The following is a 27,123-nucleotide window of genomic DNA, read 5'->3' as shown; positions in this document are numbered from 1 at the left end:
CTGGTACTTTTTAGGAACCTTGAGATTTTACAAGTAGTGGGACGAGAATCTAAATTTAGTCCTTTGCTTAAATCCCTGTTCCAGTGGGTCATAGTTTCCAATAGCTCAGGAACTATTTGGATGGAGCCTGCAGTGCTGAATGTTACTGATTATTCAAACGCTAACCTCATGGCTGCTGCTACAACCTGTGGATAGCATCAGTACACACAGAAAGGAAATTATTTTCTATATATGCTCACACAACACACAGAGGGTATTACTGTGCTCACACATCTCTAGTTTACACTGCTGGTCTGATTTTATTCTTTTTGCTTCACAGCTCTTCAGCTGTAGTTGGAACACGAACACACAACATTTTAGAATTTACTGACTGGTTAAGTTCATAATGATTGACAGGATTTTGATCTGTGTATTGACTTCAGAAGGTTCGATGTGGTGAATTTGGTGGAATTTCTCATGGTGTTTCAACTTGTGCAGTTTCTGGTCCTTAATATTTGTCTGCAGGATGAGCTCAGAAGTCAGCCAGCTTTGCTTAGAGGCTTTGTCTCCTCTGGCTGAGCAGTGTGCTAAAAACCACGAGAAGGACACGCCTCTCTTCCTTGCCACGCGACACTTCCTAAAGGTGCACTCATCTGGACATAAGCATGTGGACATCTGGACATGTAGAATGAGAACATATTAAAATCATACACATTATATGAGCAAGCAAAGTTTGTTCCACTTCAGACAGAACACAAAGATGCAAGAATAGCCAGTGATTGTTCAAACGCAAATGTACTGCACAGTTTGATGGTTTAAATTAATTTAACAATTAAAAATGAGTTAATAATGTAGCTCTTTGAAGTCAGAAATTTTCAAAGTACCTCAAATAATAAAACCATCAGAGACAAAAGATGAAAACACTTTGGAAATTGAACCTTCAAATATATGATTAATGAAATGTAAATCAAAATAATCCAAACAGGTAAAATGGTAAATAAAAGTGGAAATAACTATGAATGATACGTTTTGATTGAGTGATTTTTGAGAACTCCTGACTTCAGACATAATATTGACTGAAGAAAATGTAGATCAAGACATATTGAGTGAATTGGAAATAATAATATTCATGTATGCATCCCTTGATTCATAGAGAGTGAATGACAAACTGCTGCACAGTGTCACATGCAAAGATTTTCAAACTAAAAATGTTCTGGAATGGGCCTATAGGGGTGATGTAGTCATGGCAACTAAGCCTGTCATGATTGATGCTTTGGTTGCGTGATGTACTGCCCCGGAAACAATTGCAATCAACTATTATTGACATTTAAAGACCAATTTATTGCCACTGATATGATAATACAGTACCATAGTAATGAAACTATAACCTTTGAAAGAGCAGTAAGATATTCCTATATATATTAATCCCACCACAGACACACTTACAGGGTTACAGTAGCAAATACGAAGAGCATCAATAAAAGCAATAAATAATGAAGCGGTATAAAGATGTGAAAACATAAAAATGGGACAAATTTAAGAAATATAAAAAAAAAATCAGAATATAAATGAGACAAAGTACACAAATAGGTACAATACAACACACTAGCAGTAGGGTTCTTGTTAGGGCTGTAACGCATTCAGTGATGCATCGAAATGTAAAATGTCACATTGGTTCCCAAGTGGAAACGTCCGCCATGGCATTATTATCCCCCCGGTATGAAATACTGGGGGATGTAGCGATCAGCATGCCCATCCGTCCGGCCGTCTGTTTTCACTTGTTAGCATGATATCTCAGGAACCACTTGACCAATTTCGTTCACATTTAGCACAAGTGTGTACTTGGGTGATCCTCTGACACCACTTGACTATGGTGACCTTGGGGTCAATTTCAAGGTTATGACAAGATATTCAAAAATTTCTCATTGGTGCCCTTGTTATACCGTAATATTTAATTTAACTAGGTTAGTCCCATTGAGATCGAGACCTCTTTTGCAAGGGAGACCTGAACAATTATGAAGTTTTCAATCCGCCTTAAATGCGTGAGGAAACCCACGCAAACAGGGATAACATGCAAACTCCGTACACAGGAGTGCTGTGAGGCAACAGTGCTAACCACTAAGTCCCACCGTGCTGAACCAGTTGACCAATGTCATTCATATTTAGCATAAGGGAGTACTTGGTTGATCACCCAGCACTTTGTGTTACTGATTTGTGGGTACCTTGGGAACATGTCATCTCTCGATGACTCTTGTTAAATTTGTCAACAGTTTTGCATTAATTTCATTCATTAAATATATCACTACACAGAAACTTCCCCCAGCCAGGCCAAAACAAACAGAAGTAGTAGTAGTAGTAGTAGTGATAAGTATTAATTAGGTTGAATGTCAGTCATGTTGGTTCAGTGTTCTGATTTCACATGTCATTAATTGGATTTTTTTTTATTATTATTATTATTATTTTAGCTAATGGGGAGTCATCTGGCAGACCACAATGCAATGTTAAAAACTCATCAGCTGTTTCACAGAAGGCAGCAGACATCACAGTCTGACATTAGTTTTTGACTTCAATAAACATGACAGAAGTAGAAAATAACCCTCCACCAACTCCCACCTCGATTATATCTTTGCACAGATGTTATTTTTCCAGACACTTTAATGAATCGCTCTCTCACCTTTGCGCGTGAGCCTTTCCTTTTCACACCAGACATCTGCGTTGCTGAAGGAAAAAATGTCATTTTATAAGCGGTTTAACGTTTTGATGAGCCGTCTCTCTGATGGTTTTGTCTTGTTCAGTTTAACAAGTCGGCCACTGTGCAGTACCTGAATCAGGGGTACTAGCTTGTGCGGGTGCAAGTTGAAGTTCCAGATTTTTTTTTTTACTGAAATGTTTCAATTTTTGTATTTTTATTAGTATCATGTAAAATTTAATGTCATATTTAACTCAATTAATGGGCTAGATTGAAATTTACAATACTGACAAAAATGCGGGATAACGGGAGTGACATGTTTAGCCGCATGTTCTCCTTGAATTGCTGGCTGTCTGAGTGGTGTCCAAAAAATGAGGTGGGCTTCATAGATAATTGCCAAAGCTTCTGGGGAAAACCTGGTCTTGTTAGGAGAGACGGCATCCATCCCACTTTGGATGGAGCAGCTCTCATTTCTAGAAATCTGGCCAATTTTCTTAAATCCTCCAAACCGTGACTATCCAGGGTTGGGACCAGGAAGCAGAGTTGTAGTCTTACACACCTCTCTGCAGCTTCTCTCCCCCTGCCATCCCCTCATTACCCCATCCCCGTAGAGACGGTGCCTGCTCCCAGACCACCAATAACCAGCAAAAATGTATTTAAGCATAAAAATTCAAAAAGAAAAAATAATATAGCACCTTCAACTGCACCACAGACTAAAACAGTTAAATGTGGTCTATTAAACATTAGGTCTCTCTCTTCTAAGTCCCTGTTAGTAAATGATATAATAATTGATCAACATATTGTTTTATTCTGCCTTACAGAAACCTGGTTACAGCAGGATGAATATGTTAGTTTAAATGAGTCAACACCCCCGAGTCACACTAACTGCCAGAATGCTCGTAGCACGGGCCGAGGCGGAGGATTAGCAGCAATCTTCCATTCCAGCTTATTAATTAATCAAAAACCCAGACAGAGCTTTAATTCATTTGAAAGCTTGACTCTTAGTCTTGTCCATCCAAATTGGAAGTCCCAAAAACCAGTTTTATTTGTTGTTATCTATCGTCCACCTGGTCGTTACTGTGAGTTTCTCTGTGAATTTTAGACCTTTTGTCTGACTTAGTGCTTAGCTCAGATAAGATAATTATAGTGGGCAATTTTAACATCCACACAGATGCTGAGAATGACAGCCTCAACACTGCATTTAATCTATTATTAGACTCAATTGGCTTTGCTCAAAATGTAAATGAGTCCACCCACCACTTTAATCATATCTTAGATCTTGTTCTGACTTATGGCATGGAAATTGAAGACTTAACAGTATTCCCTGAAAACTCCCTTCTGTCTGATCATTTCTTAATAACATTTACATTTACTCTGATGGACTACCCAGCAGTGGGGAATAAGTTTCATTACACTAGAAGTCTTTCAGAAAGCGCTGTAACTAGGTTTAAGGATATGATTCCTTCTTTATGTTCTCTAATGCCATATACCAACACAGTGCAGAGTAGCTACCTAAACTCTGTAAGTGAGATAGAGTATCTCGTCAATAGTTTTACATCCTCATTGAAGACAACTTTGGATGCTGTAACTCCTCTGAAAAAGAGAGCTTTAAATCAGAAGTGCCTGACTCCGTGGTATAACTCACAAACTCGCAGCTTAAAGTAGATAACCCGTAAGTTGGAGAGGAAATGGCGTCTCACTAATTTAGAAGATCTTCACTTAGCCTGGAAAAAGAGTCTGTTGCTCTATAAAAAAGCCCTCCGTAAAGCTAGGACATCTTACTACTCATCACTAATTGAAGAAAATAAGAACAACCCCAGGTTTCTTTTCAGCACTGTAGCCACGCTGACAAAGAGTCAGAGCTCTATTGAGCCGAGTATTCCTTTAACTTTAACTAGTAATAACTTCATGACTTTCTTTGCTAATAAAATTTTAACTAGAGAAAAAATTACTCATAACCATCCCAAAGACGTATCGTTATCTTTGGCTGCTTTCAGTGATGCCGGTATTTGGTTAGACTCTTTCTCTCCGATTGTTCTGAGTTATTTTCATTAGTTACTTCCTCCAAACCATCAACATGTCTATTAGACCCCATTCCTACCAGGCTGCTCAAGGAAGCCCTACCATTAATTAATGCGTCGATCTTAAATATGATCAATCTATCTTTATTAGTTGGCTATGTACCACAGGCTTTTAAGGTGGCAGTAATTAAACCATTACTTAAAAAGCCATCACTTGACCCATCTATCTTAGCTAATTATAGGCCAATCTCCAACCTTCCTTTTCTCTCAAAAATTCTTGAAAGGGTAGTTGTAAAACAGCTTACTGATCATCTGCAGAGGAATGGTCTATTTGAAGAGTTTCAGTCAGGTTTTAGAATTCATCATAGTACAGAAACAGCATTAGTGAAGGTTACAAATGATCTTCTTATGGCCTCAGACAGTGGACTCATCTCTGTGCTTGTTCTGTTAGACCTCAGTGCTGCTTTTGATACTGTTGACCATAAAATTTTATTACAGAGATTAGAGCATGCCATAGGTATTAAAGGCACTGCGCCGCGGTGGTTTGAATCATATTTATCTAATAGATTACAATTTGTTCATGTAAATGGGGAATCTTCTTCACAGACTATGGTTAATTATGGAGTTCCACAAGGTTCTGTGCCAGGACCAATTTTATTCACTTTATACATGTTTCCCTTAGGCAGTATTATTAGACGGCATTGCTTAAATTTTCATTGTTACGCAGATGATACCCAGCTTTATCTATCCATGAAGCCAGAGGACACACACCAATTAGCTAAACTGCAGGATTGTCTTACAGACATAAAGACATGGATGACCTCTAATTTCCTGCTTTTAAACTCAGATAAAACTGAAGTTATTGCACTTGGCCCCACAAATCTTAGAAACATGGTGTCTAACCAGATCCTTACTCTGGATGGCATTACCCTAACCTCTAGTAATACTGTGAGAAATCTTGGAGTCATTTTTGATCAGGATATGTCATTCAATGCGCATATTAAACAAATATGTAGGACTGCTTTTTTGCATTTGCGCAATATCTCTAAAATTAGAAAGGTCTTGTCTCAGAGTGATGCTGAAAAACTAATTCATGCATTTATTTCCTCTAGGCTGGACTATTGTAATTCATTATTATCAGGTTGTCCTAAAAGTTCCCTAAAAAGCCTTCAGTTAATTCAAAATGCTGCAGCTAGAGTACTAATGGGGACTAGAAGGAGAGAGCATATCTCACCCATATTGGCCTCTCTTCATTGGCTTCCTGTTAATTCTAGAATAGAATTTAAAATCCTTCTTCTTACTTATAAGGTTTTGAATAATCAGGTCCCATCTTATCTTAGGGACCTCATAGTACCATATCACCCCAATAGAGCACTTCGCTCTCAGACTGCAGGCTTACTTGTAGTTCCTAGGGTTTGTAAGAGTAGAATGGGAGGCAGAGCGTTCAGCTTTCAGGCTCCTCTCCTGTGGAACCAGCTCCAAATTCAGATCAGAGAGACAGACACCCTCTCTACTTTTAAGATTAGGCTTAAAACTTTCCTTTTTGCTAAAGCTTATAGTTAGGGCTGGTTCAGGTGACCCTGAACCATCCCTTAGTTATGCTGCTATAGACTTAGACTGCTGGGGGGTTCCCATGATGCACTGAGTGTTTCTTTCTCTTTTTGCTCTGTATGCACCACTCTGCATTTAATCATTAGTGATTGATCTCTGCACCCCTCCACAGCATGTCTTTTTCCTGGTTCTCTCCCTCAGCCCCAACCAGTCCCAGCAGAAGACTGCCCCTCCCTGAGCCTGGTTCTGCTGGAGGTTTCTTCCTGTTAAAAGGGAGTTTTTCCTTCCCACTGTTGCCAAGTGCTTGCTCACAGGGGGTCGTTTTGACCGTTGGAGTTTTTCCGTAATTATTGTATGGCCTTGCCTTACAATATAAGGCGCCTTGGGGCAACTGTTTGTTGTGATTTGGCGCAATATAAATAAAGTTGAAAATTGAAATTGAACAAAACACACTGAGAATGAGCCGTAAAATTTTATTAAGTACTACATCTTCCAGGGGAGCCATCAGTGTTCTAATTATTCAGTATTGGTCATGAAAGATACAGATGTTTTAAATGCAAAAAATACTTAAGTATTCATTTCATGCATGCTCAGGACCTCCTTATTTCAAGAAATGCACTGGCTACTCAGTATGACAAGTACATTATAAATATGTCTCATAAAAAAGACTGTAAAATTTAAAAAAGCATGCAAATACAATTCTCTCATCGACATAGTTAAGAGACACTTGTCTTGTTGATTGGTAATTATCTCATTGTCATTATTCCCAACCAAGAACCCTGCATAGGAAACTGCACAACACAAATGGAACTGAAAAGAACATGAAAATTCCCTGATGCACAATGCACTGACTGCACAATGGATATTGTGCATTCAGTGTCCATTCATAGTCCAGTCACTTAGTTTTGGTGTGTTATCTGGTCTGCTGTGAGCAGTATGACAAGGAGGAAGAACCTGCATGATGTTCACTTCAGGAACCTGTTTTTCATAAAAATGCTGGAACACACATTGTTCCAATGAACAGTGTATTTGGAATTGCGGGGAATGTTGAGACATCCAAAATAAATCAAACCACACAACCAAAATGATAAATTGGACTCTCAGGCTTTGGTTAGAAAAAGAAAGAAAAACATTCCCCTTCAAAGAAGGAAGGAGCTTCAAACAGTCGACATGCTGGCTCATCATTCATTTGGTGTTCTCACACCGGAGCTGTGGAGTGCCGGTTTCAAACATTTTTAGATTTATTCTTCCACGATTTCTGGCAGGAATTGTTCCGTTTTCAAGAATACACGTATTAGAGCTGAGTAACAAACGTGCCGTTGCTGTGTTTGAGTCTCTCTGTCTCAGTGAAAGCTGAGAAGACAGAAGCAGTCTGAATCAGTATTCATCATCAGGGCACCTGTTATGACATATTTCCTTAATCTCTTGGTAAATTTTTCCAAAAAAGAAATGTCTGTTCACACAGACTCCGCCCTTAATCACCCGCTCCACAGCAACCAACATACAAAACATCATCAGGAAGCATGTTTAATGTAGGTTTAGTTTGGAAATATGTTTAAAATGACAATAAAAAAAAAAAGTCAGCTTAACTGATTTTGCTTTTCCTCTCTGACCTCTGACCTCTTTAGTTGGTGTTTGACATGCTGGTCCTGCAAAAACACAACACGGAGATGACGGTGGCAGCAGGGGAGGCTTTCTACACGCTGGTGTGCCTGCACCAGGTGAGTCCAGATCACAGTGTTCGTGTTGGGTGGTGCAGTGGTTCACTCTGTCCAGTACAGAGTTCACTCAAAGGTCAGAATGGAGTTTCACAGTCTCCAGGTTGTAACCTCATAAAACACCTGTGGGGGTCTGACGCTGTGAGCGGTGGTTCTTAACCTGCTCTTCAAGTACCACCGAACAGACGTATTTTCCATCTCTCCGTGCTCTGCCACGAGCTGATTGGCTCATTCAGGTGTCTGTTGGTACTCAATTGGCTGCAGACCTGAATGGGTTATTCGGAATTTAGACATTTATTTATTTAACTGTCTGCTTGTGGAAAACTGATTAGTCTTCACTAAAAGGATGCACATCTTTCTGGTGACGGTGCCTGAATACTGACTGATGAAATAGTTAATAAAACCTGTCTTTGCTGTGTAGCTATTAGTATCCATCCCACATTTGAAGTAGTGTTGATAATCATAAAAGGACACTACAAGTTAGCGTCTGATTTGAAAGAATCAATCCTAAAAATAAAAAAAGTCATATTTCTTTCACTAGCTGATTGCACTAAGAAATATAAATGAACCTTTACCATGAGAGATGCTTGCTTGTGGATTTCTGAGCAAAGATTTGAAAGCATTTCATGCCCCCCACGGTATGAAATACGTAAATTTGACATAAATATGTGAGCAGATTTTTTTTTAAAGAATATTTAGTGGATTGTCCTAGAATTAAGTTTAAAATACGATATATATTTACCATAAATTTAATCATTGTACCTGTTGGCACCCGTAAGCACCACACAGCATCATTGGTAAGGGCACACCACCCTCTAGTGGCATGGTTACATTGTAGCACTGCTCCTTGGTGTGTGTCAGATGGAAAAGCATTACAGATTTTTCCATTTAATGTGGTAACTGTTGGTATTTTAGCAGCCCATCACAGCGTATCGACATTGAAAAGAAATAATCAGAGCTGTGGAGACATTCAGCTCTGAGGGTGTCTCTGTTTAGATCAAGTTTGTTTGATTGTGAGCAGACGTTTTGCTTCTTTTTCTCAGGCGGAGTACTCAGAGCTGGTGGAGACACTGCTCTCCTCGCAGAGAGACGCCGTCATCTACCAGCGGCTGGCCGACGCCTTCAACAAGCTGACAGCGAGCAGCACGCCGCCCACATTGGACCGCAAGCAGAAAGTGGCTTTCCTGAAGAGTCTGGAGGAGTTCACGGCTAACGTGGGCGGCCTGCTGTGTGTGAAATAAACACTGGAAATGGACCCCGCCTCCACTCTTCATTTTGAATAGCAAACAGTCGACTACCTTCAGACTCTCCGCTCCATCCCTGAGAGGTTTTGGTAGCAGAGACGGCCCGACACCGCTGAGGACCCATCTGTCTCTGCTAGCTGGGCAATGCCTCTGGTTCTCTTTATTGCCTATCCCATCTGCCCCGCCCAACCTGACAGACTCGATCAGAGCAGACAAACCCGGACAAAGTGGCGCTGACCGTCACGACGGCAGGAGGTGGAGCACCTGCTGACGGTGTTGGCTCACTTTGTTTTAAGAATGCCACCATGATGACCTCAGCGCACACTGATTGGACCAATCTGTGTTTTGAGACACGCACGCCTTGCACCCCCCACCCCCATTCCCAGTCTTTCCCAGAGTGCCTTTGTTTTTGTTGGTTGTTCTGCAGGCGTGTCTCAGTTCCTGTGGTCATCATGGCGAGAACTGTGTCATGGTTTTCACCAGTTGACAACAGTAGTCATTGTGTCATTCGCGAGGAACACAGCGGATGCACAGACGTGCAAACTCAGTGCCATGTTGCCATAACTACAAAGGTGTGACTTTATTTGGGGGTATTGAACCATCAGAGGAGAGCGTTTCATAACGACTGAAAACCAAAAACAGGATCTGTGAGTTTAAGGGTGTATATATGTTTTGAAAGGTCGTAAGAGGCGTATGTTGAGAAACAAACTAGCATGACTGAAATTTTTTTATATTGCCAGGAACTGCTATATGACTTCTGTGTCACTTCATGAACAGAAGAAGCAACTTCCTCAGTGCTGGCCTTTTGTGGTTTGATCATTCTTTATTTGCATTTGTAGTACTGTCTTGCACTGCTGCTGTAGTACAGCATTTTCCATCCTGCAAGGCAGCAGCTCTCACTGGGCGAAGGCCGAAACGGTCAAAATCAGAACCAAGGTGGCTTGGACAGTCGTATTTTTCTACAGCAGCACATTCAGCATATGACCCTTCAAGACACACTGGACTGATGCCAAAACATCTTCTGTTGGAGGACAGCAATAACAAACCAAATTCAAAGGAACAGAGCCAAGTATCGGAGACAGAACCATCCACCTCCACAGCACTATCCTGGTTATTGTAGAATGCCTTTTGTTAAACTGTAAAGGTGTACATAAACTTATTGTATTAAATTTTCCTTTGAAACATTGTCAGCTGAAGTGTTTAAATAAATGTAAAATTTACATTTTATTTGCAGTATGTTAGCTGTGCCGGCAGCTGGTCTTCGCAACAGAAGTCCATTGGAGTTTGCTGTGTTAAGAGCCGTCTGTGATGAGCATGGAAGTTTAGGAAGAAACATCACTTTGGTGTAGAGCTGTCAAGCCTCAGTGGCCCCGGGTGCCACTCGGGTACTGCAGGAAGGCCGGGCGCTCTTGCAGAAGCAAAATTCTACCTCACAGAAACAACAACGTTCAAACACAGCAGGAATCGGATGGTCTCTCGTGTGAATCCAATATGGCAGTTCTGGAAAAGGGAGGAATTCTGCTTCTGTCCAAGAGTTTGTTTCAACAGCTGATCTTTATGCACCCAAGTCACTACTGAGTGGTGGCACTCCATTTTGCTCTCCACCAGTGATGTAACATTTTACATCCCTAGAACTAGTTTCTGCAACCAGTACTTAGCATGCTGAGGGTCTGCACCAACCTGCTGCTCAAAATGTGTAAAACCTGCCCTTAGGCTGATGTCCACCAGGGGCTGATGGCCCTGCACACTGTAGCTTCATCTCACTTTTCAATATAACCTCTCATCAGAGGGAGCAGTATGAAATGATCCAGAAGGATGCATACAACCATTTGTCACAAAGCCATCCCAGCAGTTCCCCAGAATACTCCAGACACAGAGTATCAAAGATCCAGGCATTGTCTTAGGTCTTTGGTTAGCATCCAAGTCTCACAACCATGCAAGAAGATTGGCAGTACCAGGACCCTAAAGACTTAGACCTTTGTTTTCCTGCAGAGGTGTCAGCATCACCACACACCATTGTCCAGGGACCTCATGACTGCATCAGCATTTTCCAGATGTTTCAGAAACACGAATGTCACCGCTGAGATATCTCTACAAGCTCAACATTTTACATGTGCAGATATATTCTAATGGTGGAGTCTAGTATGTCATTGATAATCTGAATCTTTGTCTTGATTCAGTATAATTTGAAATCCAGGCACTTTAATTCTTTCTTCTCAAGTGTTGTACTCTTGGCATGCATTGATTCTCTGATTTCACTGATTAACATCACTGAGCAGATGGGATGAGTTCATCAGTGAAATCACTTGCTGCAGTCAGTGGCTACAAAGAAAACCTGCACCCTCTTGGCTCTTCCTGGAATACTTTAGACACCACTGACCTACAACCTCAAGTGGGAGCTGAACGTCAGCTCTCTAATCAAGAGAACACAACAGAAGATAAACTTTCTGCAGCAGCTGAGGAAATTCAACCTGCCAACAAAAAAATGCTGTTGAACTTCTACACTGCCATCATTGAGTCCATTTCCTCCTCCATCACCATCTGGTACACTGCTGCCACTACTAAGGTGCAGACTGCAGCATATCAGCCATGCAACAGAGAAAGTGAGCGACTGCAGTCTGCTATCCCTACAGGACCTGTACACCTCCAAGGCTCTGAAGCGAGCATGGAAGATTGTGGCTGATCCCTCTCACCCAGGACACAAACTTTTTATCACCCTCTGCAATATTACTGAGATTCAGTGGTTCACAGCTGATTGGAGGATTAGCTATAAGAATCTTGGCCTCAAGTCTGTCAGGATTGTGCCATCATTTGACATGACCAAGGTGGAATGAGGTGTAGATTTGGAGGGTTGTCATTTCATTTCCTTTTTAAGCAGACCGAGAGAGTGTATTACCTGCTCACAAATACTGTGGCTGTCCTCAGTGGTATTTTCTCAACTCCCGAGACAGCCTAGAATTGCAACCAATCTGGGCACTAGGACTCCTCTGGGTGATATGCAGTGTCCCTCCTGGGAGCATTGGCACCTCCAATGCAGTCGCTGGCAATTTTCAGGGTCTTTTCAAGGGATTAGTGCCACATTCCATTTAGGTAATTTGTTGTGTCCCATATTGGCAAGCAAATGAATGCAGCTACACCTTTGTGATTTGTGCAAATGTATGTCTGAAGCATTGATTTTTCAGGAATGTTTTGATGCTTGAAAGCTCAATCGCTTACTCCAGTGAAATAAAATAAAAAAAGTAGTAGTAGTGGATCATCCCAGCCAAGCTTTGGCATAATTCCACTGCCATTATTTTAATTGGAAAGGTAAGAAGAACTAATAATGGAATTCAGACTGTGGTGCAAAGTTGAATTTCTCAGTTTCAGTGCACTGTCCCAGAGCTATTTTGACTGGCAGCTGATACTTCTCCGGGGTACACTGACTGAGAATACTCGATCTTTGTGTTTCTGGAATAGCTTGCTGTACTATATGTCTGTTGCTAAATAACTTTGTCATGTTGAATCCACCATGATCTTTTGTCAGTCTGCTGTCTTACACTCCGGCCCAGTAGGTGGCAGTAGTGCTCCACTAGTGTTGACAACCGCCAAGAAACATAAAATCAAAAGAAAAATACCAGCGGCATTCTGTATTCAGGTGAGGTTTACTTTCTAATTACTCATTAGTTTCGAAGTTCTAAGCTTTATGGTTCTCTACACGTAATTGAGTCGCTAAAAATCTGTGGGTTGGAGCGTCAGTTTCAACACCGAGACGCGTCGGTGTTTCGGATGAACTCGTGGTCGTATTGACTTCTGTGTTACGGAGTGACTGGTTCGGCGCTTTAGTTCAGTCTTTAAAATAAATAAACGAATACTACGTGATACAGATGCGTTTGATTAATAATATTTTCTTACCTTGATTTAGGGATACTGCCCCAGAGCAGCTATGGGGTGTGATGATTTACCCAGACAGACTCCAAAGATGATTAAATTAAGTACTTTTATTTATTTTATTTGTGTGTGTGTGTGTGTGTTTGTGGAATTTTGGCCTTCCTCAAAACGGTGCATGTTTAAAGGGACTGCCATATGGTGGTCAAGAGATGAAACTTCAGCCACTGACCCCGTCCAGTCCCAGACAGATTTTTTTTTGGGGGGGAGGGGCATTTTGTTCTATGCCAGAAGTTTAAAGTCCTATTTAACCGAGTGTTTCTTAACCGGGATATTTAAAAATTTGAAATGTAGAATATGCAGTTATGTAGTTTGAGAAGGAAAGAGCAAACTTCTGATGCCTCTGTCTATTGATGCTACTGAATAGGACTTAAAACCTCATGCACCTCCTTTATGCACCAAATGCAAGTATAGTTTAAACATTCTCTAGAGATTGTTTATTATTGTTAACCGGCAGGACACACAACTCAAACCTAATGTGAGTTATCAGTAATGGCGAAATTCAGGTTTTTTTGTTTGTTTGTTTGTTTTTTTTGCTTTCTTCTTGGACCCTCTGTGGTCCTTGATTAAAGAAATGTCACTTGTATGACCAATTACATGTATTTTTATTGAGCTCTGCAATGTTTCCATCTGCCAGAAATGGCCACCAGAGAGAGCTCGGTGTAAAGTCAGCGCCAACCCACATACACCTTTTAGTTCAGCGTAGTTTTTTCACGTTTAACTCTCCTTTACAGCTAGGCCCAGTAGTTATGGAAACCCATTGCGTTCACTGGATTAAAAAAAAATTACACACCTTATGTCGTAATTGAGAAAAGATCTGCAGCACCTTTCCTGATCTCATAATTACAAGATTTTATGAGATCGGGAAAGGTACCACATTGACCACTGCTTCACTCAGAACCACATACTGCACATCCACGAAGAAACCGTCTTTATGCAATTCCACTGCTTCCAATCCCGATCAGTAAAGACGTGGGAGAATTTCAGAGCCATAATCAAAATGGGCCCATTTGTAACCACAGATGTGCATTTTGATCGAACACAAAGTGTGGATTTTCACCCAAGGTGTTCCTGGATGAATGAAATTCCTCCAGGGAGGGGCACAGGACCCCCAGGCTGACATGTTCCCAGCCGGGGGTGAGCCCCTCTTTGTCCCTGATTATGATTGATTGATTGAAGGTTTTATTTCAGATATGAAAAAGAAAACAACAAAGCATAAAATAAAAAAGGCAAATCAACAAGAACAATGATTTTGACAGAGGGACTCGCCCCCGGCTGGGAGTGCTTTGTCCCTCCTTGGAGGAATTCCATTCATCCAGGAACATCATAGGGGAAAATCCACACATTGTGTTCGATTGCAGTGCACCGTCGGCGGTTAGAAATCGTCCGATTTTCAATTATGACTTGGGAATTCTCACGCTTGTCTTTACTGAGAGATTATAAGTAGCGGATTTGCATAAAGACATTTTCTTTGTGGATGTGCAATATGTGGTTCTGAGCAAAGCAGTGGTCAATGTGGCACCTTTCCTGATCTCATAATTGCGAGATCTTTTCTCCTAATTATGAGATAAGATGTATGATTTTTTTTTTCCAGGAATGTGTATAATCTGTCTCGATGACACATCAGTAGCAAGTGACGCAATCACAGATATGTTGAGTTCATGTAGGCTACGTCACATGATGTCTCAAATGTTGAGTTGCCGATCAGCTCTGCTACTGCTCCGCAGAGTGTGCTACCAATGCACCAGCCCTCCGATGGAGAAAGTTTAACTATGTCAAATCCACTGTCCAGTTGACCATCGCCAAAGGTTGCTCTCTGCTGAGCTGCATTGAAGACAGGAAATTTCGATCCTTGGAGCAAAACCAGCGTTTCACAGAGCTCTTTAAAAATCCACTACATCGTCCCGCGTCAGCCACTGCATGTCATGCTGTGAATTATCCCTGATGCTTTGAATGATTGATCATGTTGTCATGTTTATGGATTGTAATGTCATTGTCTGTGTGTGTGTGTGTGTGTCTGTGTCTGTGTCTGTATATATATATAGTTAGACCCAAATGTGCCACATGTTTGTAAAGTAGATTCTGGCTGTGTGATCAAAGCTGTGTCACTTTGAATTCATGTTCATATTTCAGTGTTTGGTTTCTCTGCTCTTTAGTTATGAGTGACAGCGATGATGACGTCCCGACACTGTCAGCGGAGACTCTGGCTGCCCTGCAGGAATTTTACAGTGAGACCAGGAACTTCACGGCACAGAGCACAGCTCCGTCAGACTGGTTCACTGTGGGAGCAGTGGAGGAGGACTGGGTGAGTTCATTGGATCATGGCAGGAGGCCCAGACATGGTTCTGGTGTATCCCGTCTGTGGATTATTCAGGATTGATGCTGTGAAGTATTAATGCTTATCATAGAGTCACTCAGAATGTTAAGTGCCTGAGACAATGTCTTTTGTGATTTAGCACTATAGACAGTAGAGACGGTAGCTCAGTGGGATGAGGAGGTGGCCTACGACTGCGTAGACCTGAATCTGCATTGTCCCAGTCCACCCAGCTGTCAGTAGGTGCTAACTTTGGCTGGGGAAGTACAACCCCAATTCCAATGAAGTTGGGACATTGTGTAAAATGTACATAAAAACAGAATACAATGATTTGCAAATCCTCTTCAACCTATATTCAATTGAATACAACACAAAGACAAGATATTTCATGTTCAAACTAATGGGCTTTTTGTTTTTGTGCAAATATTTGCTCATTTTGAACTGGATGCCTGCAACACATATCAAAAAAGTTGGGACGGGGCAACAAAAGACTGGGAAAGTTGATGAATGCTCAAAGAACAACTAATGGGTATAAAAGGAGCATCCCCAAAACTCTATCGTTCCCAAGCAAAGATGGGGCGAGGATAACCACTTTGTGAACTGCATGAAAAAAATAGTCCAGCAGTTTAAGAACAATGTTTCTCAATGTTCATTTGCAAGGAATTTAGGGACTCCATCATTTACAGTCCATAATATATCCAGAAGATTCAGAGAATCTGGAGAACTTCTACATGTGAGCGGCAAGGTTGAAAATCAACATTGAATACCCGTGACCTTTGATCCCTCAGGCGGCTCTGCATTAAAAACCAACATCATTTTGGAAAGGATTTTACTGCTTCAGAAAGCCATTGTCAGTTAACACAGTTCATCGCTACATCTACAAGTGTAATTTAAAACTCTACCATGCAAAGCGAAAGCCATACAACAACAACATGAGGGTGGTGCAGGATATGTATAAGGATAGTGTAACAGCTGTGAGATGTGGAGCAGGAATGCGTTCAAGGTAGAGGTGGGATTACGCCAATGATCAGCTCTGAGTTCTTTCGACAGTCATATGAGAATTGTGCATTTTTGCGTGTTTACACATTTTTAAATTTCTGCCAAAATGTTTTGCATGAGGTATAAATTAATGTTTTGAAGGCGCACATTAGGTGTATGCTTATACAGTACTACCATAAATGGGCACAAATTATCATAAAGCGGTCAAACTAAAAAAATAAAAAAAAAACTTGCTTTGTAGTGGTACCAAAATGCAGCCAAACAAAATTAGTCAAAAATCTGTGGAAAGTCAATAAAAAGGAACAAATGCTGTGATTTGGATGCCAGGAACATTGACCGAGAAGCTGGCGTCAGAATTGGAATTGGACATTGTGTGAGATCCATGTGAGTTGCTCTCTGCTTCTTTCTTCAGTGAGTTGGTGTTTACAGGACATGTCACACATTACTTAATGTCCTGGTTAGAAACACAGCATCAAAGTATTAATGATTATAAGTCTATCTGTGCACATGCTGAAATAATTAGTGGTCGCTGATGTATTTTATTGCTAATTATTAGTGGCGGAGAAACCAAAGCATTTTGAACCACTGAATCAATATGAATCAATTGTGTGAAATTGTTCAGTGTTTCGAAGCATTCGATACAATTTAATATGACGACATCTGCTGGTCATTCTTTAACATAGCAAGATGTCACTTAACAGTAAGACACTGTTATGTATGTTAAATAATAAAGGTTTCTATGTGCATCTTGAAATGTTTGACTATATTTTCATTTAAATACATGAATAATATACTTGTATTATAATGTAATAGTGCCATCATTAAATATTGTATGTAAGAGAGATATAAATTGAGAAATGCTTGTGTAACTAGGGACTGATGAAAACAGTTGTACAAAACAATGGGGATTTGGGTTTCACAGGTTTTTGTAAGATCATTTCAGTCTTTTCTTTGTTACTACCACCCCAGTTTTGGAGAAGACTCTCACACAGCACAGAAGTTGCTGGCATGTGAAGACAGATTTTATTCAGCTTGTAAAGAGTTGGAAAAACAGCTGGGCTCAATTCTCCCAATATCTCCATGCAAACTCACTGCAGAAGATGGTTCTGGGGAGCATAAGCATGGCTGAAACGCTTCAGCTTCACCCCGACCGGGGCCCTCTTGACCCCCAGTCACATTAAGCATTTTTCTTTATTTGCCTCTCACATGCCTGTTTCTAGTTAGCAATGGTGATGGACCAGTTGGCGGGCAAAATCGGACAGGAGTCTCCATGGACTATGATGATTGCAAATGACATTGTGATCTGTAGTGAGAGTAGTGAGCAGGCTGGGACTAGCTTGGAGAGGTGGAGTTATGCTCTGGAGAGAAGGGGAATGAAAGCCATTAAGACCAAGATGGAGTGCATGTGTGTGAAGTGGAGGGAGCCCAGTGTGATTGTCAGGCTGCAAGGAGTAGAGATGGTGAAAGTAGATGAGTTTAAACAGTTGGGGTCAACTATCAAAAGTGTTATGGAGAATGTGGTCAAAGTAAAGAAGAGAGTGCAGGCTGAGTGGAGTGGTTGTAGACAAAAGAATATCTGCAAGAATGAAAGAGAATGTTGATAAGATGGTAGTGAGATCAGCTATGTAGTATGGCTTGGTGGTGCTAACAAAAATACAGGAGGCAGCAGAGCAGAAGTTTCTGCAATTTTCTTTTTGAGTGATGAGAATTGACAGGATTAGGAATGAACATATCAGAGGGATGGCACAAGTAAGACAGTGTGGAGACAAGATTAGAGAGGTGAGATCGAGATTGTTTCAACAAGAGCAGAGGAGGAGGATGGAGCCACGAGGCAGGAGGAGAAGAGGGAGGCCAAGGAGGAGGTTCATAGATGTGCTGAGGGAGGACATACAGGAGCAACCAATGAAGTCGCAGAGGAGACAGTGTGAGATGGAAACAAAAGGTCTGCTGTGGTGACCCCAAACACGAGCAGCCAAAAGAAGAAGTATATTTAAGTACTGTGTGAAATATTTTACACTTTTCACCTAATCATTAATCAAATTTGAAATGAAAATTTTATGGTCCTTATTTTTTGAAAACCAATGTGGCAGCTGAAACAAAACAATGAGCCGTGTGCGTGTGTCTTTGTTTTTGTCTTTGTCTCCGTGCGCTCTTTAAACCTGTTCTCTTTGTGTTTGTCCTCCAGAGCATGAGTCAGTTCTGGTACAGCGATGACACGGCCACACGGTTAGCCGAGGAGGTCATACGTGCGACTGGAGACGGAGGCAGGTACAGATCTAAGCTGCGCACCCCCCCCCCCCCCCCCCCCCAAACAAGGTTCAGCAGATTTTGAGGTTTTGTGTCTTTGGCACTTCAGGGATTGAAACCATAACTCTTCTGTTGATGGACAACCTGCCATTAACGATACTTTTCATAAAAGAATACGTCAACCTGGTCAAATGCCACCACTGAAGCTGATTTTCAGAAAGGGGTTTCATGGACAATATTGCCTTTTTCTTTCAGAATAGCTTGTGTGTGCGCGCCCAGCGTGTACCAGAAGCTGAAGCAGGGAGTGGTGGACGGGTCGGACCGGGTTTCTGCTGTCGTGCTGGAGTATGACCGCCGCTTCAGTGCCTATGAGCAAGACTTCATCTTCTACGACTACAACGAACCTCTCTCCATCACTGCTGAAGTGGCGCCTCAAAGCTACGACATCGTCCTTGCTGACCCCCCGTACCTGTCTGAGGAGTGTCTGAGCAAAGTGACCCAAACCATCAAGTACCTGACCAAAGACAAAGTACTGCTGTGTACAGGTGAGTGTATCACCTCTAACTCACAGACTGCACTATGTTGGCTTTATTATATAAAATTAGTTTTCATCTGCTGTTTTGTTTCATGTGGTTGTAGTTTCACGTTAAACATCCTCTAATTCCCAGAGATGTTCAGTTAGATTCAGGTCTCGGCTCTGGCTGGGCCACTCAGGGACATTCACAGAGTTCTCCTGAAGCCACTCCTTTGATATCTTGGCTGTGTGCTTCAGGTCACTGTCCTGCTGAAAGATGAACCGTCACCCAGTCTGAGGTCATGAGCACTGTGGAGCAGGTTTTCATCCAGGATGTCTCCGTAGATTGCTGCATTCATCTTTCCCTCAATCCTGAGTAGTCTCTCAGTTCCTGCTGCTGAACAGCATCCCCACAGCATGATGCTGCCACCACCATGCTTTACTGTAGGGATGGTGCCTGGTTTCCTCCAAACATGACACCTGGCATTCATGTCAAAGAGTTCAATCTTTGTCTCATCAGACCAGAGAATTTTGTTTCTCATGGTCTGAGAGTCCTTCAGATGCCTTTTGGCAAACTCCAGATGGGCTGCCATGTGCCTTTTACTAAGGAGTGGCTTTCATTTGGTCACTCTACCATACAGGCCTGATTGGTGGATTGCTGCAGAGATGGTTGTCCTTCTGGAAGGTTCTCCTCTCTCCATAGAGGAATGCTGGAATTCTGGCAGAGTGACCATCGGGTTCTTGGTCACCTCCCTGACTAAGGCCCTTCTCCCCAGATTGCTCAGTTTAGACGGGCAGCCAACTCTAGGAAGAGTCCTGGTAGATCCAAACTTCTTCCATTTACAGATGATGGAGGCCACTGTGTTCATTTTGACCTTAAAAGCAGCAGAAATGTTTCTGTACTCTTCCCCAGATTTGTGCCTTGAGACAATCCTGTCTCAGAGGTCTACAGACAATTCCTTTGACTTCATGTTTGGTTTGTGCTCTGACATGCACTGTCAACTGTGGAACCTTGTATGTAGACAGGTGTGTGTCTTTCCAAATAATGTCCAATCAACTGAATTTACCCCAGGTGGACTCCAGTTAAGCTGTAGAAACATCTCAAGGATGATTAGTGGAAACCGGATGCCCCTGAGCTCAATTTTATGCTTCATGGCAAAGGCTGTGAATTAGGGCTACAACAAATGATTATTTGGATCATCGATGAATCTGATGGGGTTTTGACACGATTAATCGGATTAGCGGGAATTTTTTTAAAAATGTGCCAGGGAAACAATTTTTCTCTCCTTCCATCACTTTATTTAACAACAGAACATTATTTATTTGAAAACTTAAAATACTTGAAAATCAACAAATCATCAAATGCCCCTTGGCTGTTGAAATATAAAATAATAAAGAATAAAAGTTTATAATAAAGAACAAATTTCAAATGGCATTGCTTTATCAAAGTGCTGAGTTGCCATAAAACACTGAAACGTGTAAATGTTATAAAATTTATGGTGAAAAAAGAGGTATTTTTGTTGCTGCAAATGAGCAATTAGCATAACCAATTAACCATAAAACCTAAATCAAAAACTGTAGCCTGACTCATTATATGTGGAACATTCTCTGTATAACTTGTAAACTATGTGGTCATTTCACAATGACACATGTGACTCATGTCTCTTTCTCTAAAATTGTATTGTAGCTTTATTAGTTATTATTACTATTATTGTTGTTGCTATTATTATTAATATATAAATAAAATACATTTAAAAATATTATAATTTGTAATACATTTGACTCTTTTACGACAACAAGTGCTGAGCCATTAATTATTATACAGAAAACAAATGCACAAACATGCTGAAATGCCAGCAGCTTAATGCTAACTTTAACATTGAAAACGCCGTAGACATGCTAACATGTTAGCATCAGCGTTAGCATAAAATGCATCTATCAACTGACCATAACAGGTCAGTTTAACATAAAAAGGTAAATATTCCTCACAGACATATGCTCTTTAGGGTTTTAGTGGGGAAAAATTAAGATAAAGTGAAATAAAACAAATGAAACCAACGAAGCAGCAGCTCGAAGCACTCCTTCATTGGTTCAAGATTCAAAGCAAAGCTCGGTTGATTATATGGAAGAAATGAAACATTTGTGGTAAAACAAAGTTATTTAGCAACTAATTGATGACTAAATTAGTTGACAACTATTTTAATAATCGATTTTAATCGATTAACTCGATTAGTTGTTTCGGCTCTACTTGGAATACTTATGTACATGTGATTTGTTTTATAAATATATTTAATAAATTCGTAAACAACCAAAAAACCTTTTTCACTGTCATTATGGGGTATTCTGTATAGAATTTTGAGGGGAAAAAATTTTGGAATCAAGCTGCAACATAAAATGTGGAAAACGTTAAGTGCTGTGAATACTTTCCAGATGCACTGTGTATAAATTAATGATATTGTTAGGTTGTATGAATAAATTTATGATTATTATATAACTCTCAATATTGCTTATAGTTGCAGTGTAGAGGGGCGTTTTTATTATTGCTTTATTTTGGCTGAGATTTGCAGTCAGCTGTAATTCCACATCCAGTTGCCTTGTAAGCTGTGATGTGATCAGACACTGAGTGTTAACACTGCTGTGTTCATAATTTTTTTTTCCCTCCATATCCATGAAACCTTTTCTGTCTTCCACAATGAAACCAGTTTGCAGATGACTCACGTGAGCATAACAGTAAGGTCACGTACAAATGAAACATAGCTGCCAGGTGCTGTGAAGCAAAGCATTCACTGCAGGAAAGAGACAGGATGTTCAGGTGACACCTTAAAAATCCCGGATGTTGATGATAGGAGGGCCAATTGAGAAGTTTTGACCCTGACCCACAAAAACTAGGGCGTTTTTCTCTATCTTTTGCATTCTGAGGAACCAACATTTCTCGAGAATGTGTGAAGTTTTGACTCACTTTGAGAAATGTTGCGTGAGTTTTCTTTGTGGAGGATTTCTGTGTGAGTGTGTTCCCCGATACAATTTGTGGAATAACACAAGAGGGATAACGAAACACGTTTTACATTTCTCTGTTTGTCATGCAGGAGCCATCATGGAGAGTCATGCCAAAGAGCTTCTGGGTCTGAAAATGTGCAACTTCCTGCCAAAACACAACAGGAATCTGTCCAACGAGTTCCGCTGTTTTGTCAACTATCCTTCCCGCCTGCTGACGTGCTGAAGACAGAACTTTGATCTGTGCCAACGTCTCGGAACGGGAACACCACATCACCACTTCATACTGCTGACCAGAGGAAGGATACTTTGGATGTGCAGAACGAGCTGAAACTCTGAGTTTGTGGTGTTTTGTTTTTTGTATAATTTTGAGTCAACACTTAACACGTAAATGAGAAGGTTGGGATGAAATAATCCGTTACTGTTTGAAACCAACTGCAGTCTGAGTTTTGATCCTTTCAGCCAGAGACTAGTTTCATCAGTTACCAACATCACCAGAGAGAAATGTGAATTTAACATGTTTGTAATAACATATTTGTTACCTGGGCTTATTGTTACATGGTAGCGTGGTGTTCGTGATCTCTTTTAATAGTTGAGAGAATGGTCATTTATTGGTCAGTTTGTGGCGTTTGACAGTTATTGGCCCATTCGCACTTAACAAAAGGTCAACGAGCGCCAAGGTACCGACCACGGCGCCCCAGCAGCTGCCCTGCACGGTCTGTTGCAGAGTTCTCACCAGTACATTTCCCTTGTTAAGCTGCCGCTGAGTAGTAGCAGTTACTCTGTCCGTCGGCCTGCGTAGCTGCTGCTTTGATTCAGCCTTTGACAGCTGGACTGCTGTGAACAAAATGTGCATCAGTGTCACTGCTCTTGAGCGCCTTGATCAGACTGGCAGTAAATAACCGCTCAAATCAGATTCCAGCTGTGTTTTTCTACATCTGTAACACCTGATGGCTGAAACTGCACGTCGCATCAGACACACATCGAACACACACCAGTGTATTTCCAGCCAGCAGCCTTTTCAACTGCTGCTGAGTCTGCAAAATTTTATTGTGCACATTTTCTGTGACGGTTTCTTGACGTGAGATTTACAGCGTGCATTCAGTTTTGCGTGTTTGTGTTTTTATTTATCATTTAGTTGGTCCAGTTGTCACCTGACAGCACACCTCGTATCAAATGTTTTATTATACAGTAGTGTTCAGAATAATAGTAGTGCTATGTGACTAAAAGGATTAATCCAGGTTTTGAGTATATTTCTTATTGTTACATGGGAAACAAGGTACCAGTAGATTCAGCAGATTCTCACAAATCCAACAAGACCAAGCATTCATGATATGCACACTCTTAAGGCTATGAAATTGGGCTGTTAGTAAAAAAAAAAAAAAAAAGAAAAGGTAGAAAAGGGGGTGTTCACAATAATAGTAGCATCTGCTGTTGACGCTACAAACTCAAAACTATTATGTTCAAACTGCTTTTTTAGCAATCCTGTGAATCACTAAACTAGTATTTAGTTGTATAACCACAGTTTTTCCATAATTTCTTCACATCTGCGAGGCATTAATTTTGTTGGTTTGGAACCAAGATTTTGCTGGTTTACTTGTGTGCTTGGGGTCATTGTCTTGTTGAAACACCCATTTCAAGGGCATGTCCTCTTCAGCATAAGGCAACATGACCTCTTCAAGTATTTTGACATATCCAAACTGATCCATGATACCTGGTATGTGATATATAGGCCCAACACCATAGTAGAAGAAACATGCCCATATCATGATGCTTGCACCACCATGCTTCACTGTCTTCACTGTGAACTGTGGCTTGAATTCAGTTTGGGGGTCATCTCACAAACTGTCTGTGGCCCTTGGACCCAAAAAGAATAATTTTACTCTCATCAGTCCACAAAATATTCCTCCATTTCTCTTTAGGCGAGTTGATGTGTTCTTTGGCAAATTGTAACCTCTTCTGCACATGTCTTTTATTTAACAGAGGGACTTTGCAGGGGATTCTTGCAAATAAATTAGCTTCACACAGGTGTGTTCTAACTGTCACAGCACTTACAGGTAACTCCAGACTGTCTTTGATCATCCTGGAGCTGATCAATGGGTGAGCCTTTGCCATTCTGGTTATTCTTCTATCCATTTTGATGGTTGTTTTCATTTTTCTTCCACGCGTCTCTGGTTTTTTGTCCATTTTAAAGCATTGGAGATCATTGTAGATGAACAGCCTATAGTTTTTTGCACCTGCGTATAACTTTTCCCCTCTCCAATCAACTTTTTAATCAAACTACACTGTTCCTCTGAAGAATGTCTTGAACGTCCCATTTTCCTCAGGCTTTCAAAGAGGAAAAGTATGTTCAACAGGTGCTGGCTTCATCCTTAAATAGGGGACACCTGATTCACACCTGTTTGTTCCACAAAATTGACAAACTCACTGACTGAATGCCACACTACTATTATTGTGAACACCCCCTTTTCTACTTTTTTTTTTTTTACTAATAGCCCAATTTCATAGCCTTAAGAGTGTGCATATCATGAATGCTTGGTCTTGTTGGATTTGTGAGAATCTACTGAATCTGCTGGTACCTTGTTTCCCATGTAACAATAAGAAATATACTCAAAACCTGGATTGTTTTCAGTCACATAGTACTATTATTCTGAATACTACTGTATATAAGCTCAAAGTTATAAATGCATATGAACTCATCAGCTATGATGTGTTTTGATGAGTTTTGGAATCCATCCTGTGATCACAGAGGTCTACATGGATTTACTTCCAGCAGGCGGACATTTAGACACACCGGGCAGCAGCCCCCCTCCCCCCATTGATCTGCTGACAAAAGATGTGACAAACTATGGGAACAGTCTTGCATAAGCAAAGGCTGATCGATAAGGGCTGCTGCACGCTGAAATATAAGATTTCCAGTGTTTAAAATAAAAACAATGTCTCTGACCACAGTAGATGCATTGATGCACATCAGCATCCAAGGTCCAGCGTTAGCTAGCTGCCCATTTGACGGGATTGTGGACTACTGGGTGTAAAAGAAAAAACGCTGATTTCAAGTGGTTTAATTTGCCTATATTAAATGATCAGATTTGTGAAATAAATACTTAAAAATCCTACCCTTGAATGTCTTTTTATTTTGCACCATTTTATATTTAAAAATCTAAAATGTTCTGGACTTTCGCCCACCACCCACTTCTTTTTGGGTAGAACCCTGCTCTTGGGGTTTACGTAACTAAATTTTTTAATAACATAAAACAAAATGAAAAATATTGGTTCCTTCATCTAAAAATGGTACTTTTCATCGCCTTTTTCTCACATGGATCTGGTGACATTTGTGGATAATTCCTTTACAAGATTTCTTTGTGGAATTTCTGCACCCGTCTTTACTCACATGTTTCTGATTGTTTTAATTGTCAATTAGATTATTTTCTCAAATGATTAGTTTTTGGATCCATAAATTGTAGGGGGGACACCCCCCCCCCCCCCCCATACATACCTATACACACACACACAACCCAGGATGATGGCTTTAAATGTCTTGTCTACAATCCAGTAATATTAAATTTACTGCCAGATAGAAGTGAAGAAACCAGAAAATACATAAAAAAAATAAAATGAGAATTTATTTTTTAAATAAAGTGACACAAAATAGTTGATTAGTTGTTTATTATTTCATGATTAATAATAGATCTGTTGTTGCAGCTCTGTTTCAGATACGATCTGTGGAGTCTGAGGAGCATCAGATTGGAAATGAGATCCGAGTCCTATCAGACGTCCGGGTGGATAAACCTGAAAACAGGATATTTAAGCTGGACAAATGGACACCGCTCTGCCCTGACCTTGTCTCTTGCGCTCTCTGCTGTACAGTATGACTTTGTCCCAAACAGCCAAATGTAGCAACACTTGGGTTTGCACACATCTATGAACGGCCGGCACGGACGTTACAGCCTGATGGATGAAGCCAAATTTATTTATTTTAGAAACATCTTGCACTCTCACTTGTTCACGTGTGTTTTTAGTGGACATTGCTGCATATCAGTAATGAGTAGTCGTTCAGTCATTTCCGGGAATGTCTGCTTTGACTGCTCACTGTATTTCAGTAACCGTTGAAAGGGTTCCTTAAACCATCAATTATTTCCCTTTCACTGGAACCCTGAAAGCTTTTTTTTTTCTTTTCCAGGCACAGATTTTACTGTAACCCCTTAAGCCCTAGAGCCTATTTCACCAAAATCACATACCCATACATTATGATTTATTGCTCAGCTTGTACAAGGTCAAAAATGCAAAAGTTTGGATCAGCTAAAAGACAGGTCCTAGGGGATGTTGTAGATGCAAAAAAATTGAATGTAAATAATACTTGGTAGGAGTAAATGAGGGTTTTTTTTCCCAAAAAATTAATTCAGATTTATGTCTTTATTTGCTTGGCGTTTCAGCTGTGATTGAAGTGGATACTTTTGTAGAGAAGACTTCGCTTGACATTTTGATGTATACTAATAAGTGTATGTTGGTGTCAGCATTGGTTAGCTATGAGTGTTCAAATGTTCCAAAACAGGGCAAGTCCCCAAATTTGGGAACTCTAGGGTTTAAGAAGTTAAATCAACAGGTGTTTTTCTCCTCAAAGTCTTAATTCTCATCTGACTCAAAGATGTTCCTGCATATCAAAGAAGTGGCGCATATAAGGTACATCTCAATTAGAATATAATGAAAACTATTTTTTAGTAGGTATTTCAGAAAGTGAAACTTATATGTATTTATGCCTCATTGCATAAATGTTTCAAGCATTTTGATAATTGAAATAACAGCCTACAGCTCCAAAAATGCATATCTCTAAATAGAATATTTCACAAGGTACACTCAACAAAAATATAAATGCAACACTTTTGGTTTTGCTCCCATTTTGTATGAGATGAACTCAAAGACCTGGTCTTG

General features: G+C 40.6%; 2 protein-coding genes and 1 long non-coding RNA gene across 3 annotated transcripts in view; 2 read left to right on the top strand and 1 right to left on the bottom strand.

The window, feature by feature from the left end:
• The window catches only part of xpo4 (exportin 4), a 151,850-nt gene extending 142,651 nt beyond the window's left edge, over window positions 1-9,199 (top strand). Inside the window, exons 22-24 of the mRNA XM_034186115.1 lie at window positions 505-622; window positions 7,869-7,961; window positions 9,002-9,199. Coding sequence (XP_034042006.1) covers window positions 505-622; window positions 7,869-7,961; window positions 9,002-9,199 — 409 coding nt within the window. The remainder of the gene's footprint in view (window positions 1-504; window positions 623-7,868; window positions 7,962-9,001) is intronic.
• Window positions 9,200-9,504: 305 nt separating this feature from the next.
• On the bottom strand, window positions 9,505-25,717 carry LOC117524355. Its single transcript, XR_004564752.1, has 3 exons — window positions 25,707-25,717; window positions 11,700-11,706; window positions 9,505-9,948 (listed from the first exon to the last, which is right to left on the bottom strand). It is a non-coding gene; the product is annotated as an uncharacterized LOC117524355 (long non-coding RNA).
• eef1akmt1 (EEF1A lysine methyltransferase 1) lies at window positions 12,813-23,487 on the top strand. Its single transcript, XM_034186116.1, has 5 exons — window positions 12,813-12,836; window positions 15,283-15,431; window positions 18,625-18,707; window positions 18,942-19,231; window positions 22,287-23,487. Exons 2-5 carry the CDS (start codon window positions 15,285-15,287, stop codon window positions 22,418-22,420), a joined length of 654 nt encoding a protein of 217 aa, XP_034042007.1. The 5' UTR covers window positions 12,813-12,836; window positions 15,283-15,284; the 3' UTR covers window positions 22,421-23,487.
• Window positions 25,718-27,123: the final 1,406 nt, after the last annotated feature.

The sequence above is a fragment of the Thalassophryne amazonica genome, chromosome 14, assembly GCF_902500255.1.
Source record: "Thalassophryne amazonica chromosome 14, fThaAma1.1, whole genome shotgun sequence".
Lineage (NCBI taxonomy): Eukaryota > Metazoa > Chordata > Actinopteri > Batrachoidiformes > Batrachoididae > Thalassophryne > Thalassophryne amazonica.
The sequence above is the reverse complement of the archived record's forward strand: the minus strand, read 5'-3'. Positions and strand labels throughout refer to the sequence as shown.

Coding starts and splice junctions, on each gene's coding strand:
- eef1akmt1 (XM_034186116.1), top strand. CDS start 15,285: ATGAGTGACAGCGATGATGACGTCCCGACACTGTCAGCGGAGACTCTG. Junction 15,432..18,624: donor GAGCAGTGGAGGAGGACTGG/GTGAGTTCATTG, acceptor TTTGTCCTCCAG/AGCATGAGTCAGTTCTGGTA. Junction 18,708..18,941: donor GCGACTGGAGACGGAGGCAG/GTACAGATCTAA, acceptor TTTTTCTTTCAG/AATAGCTTGTGTGTGCGCGC.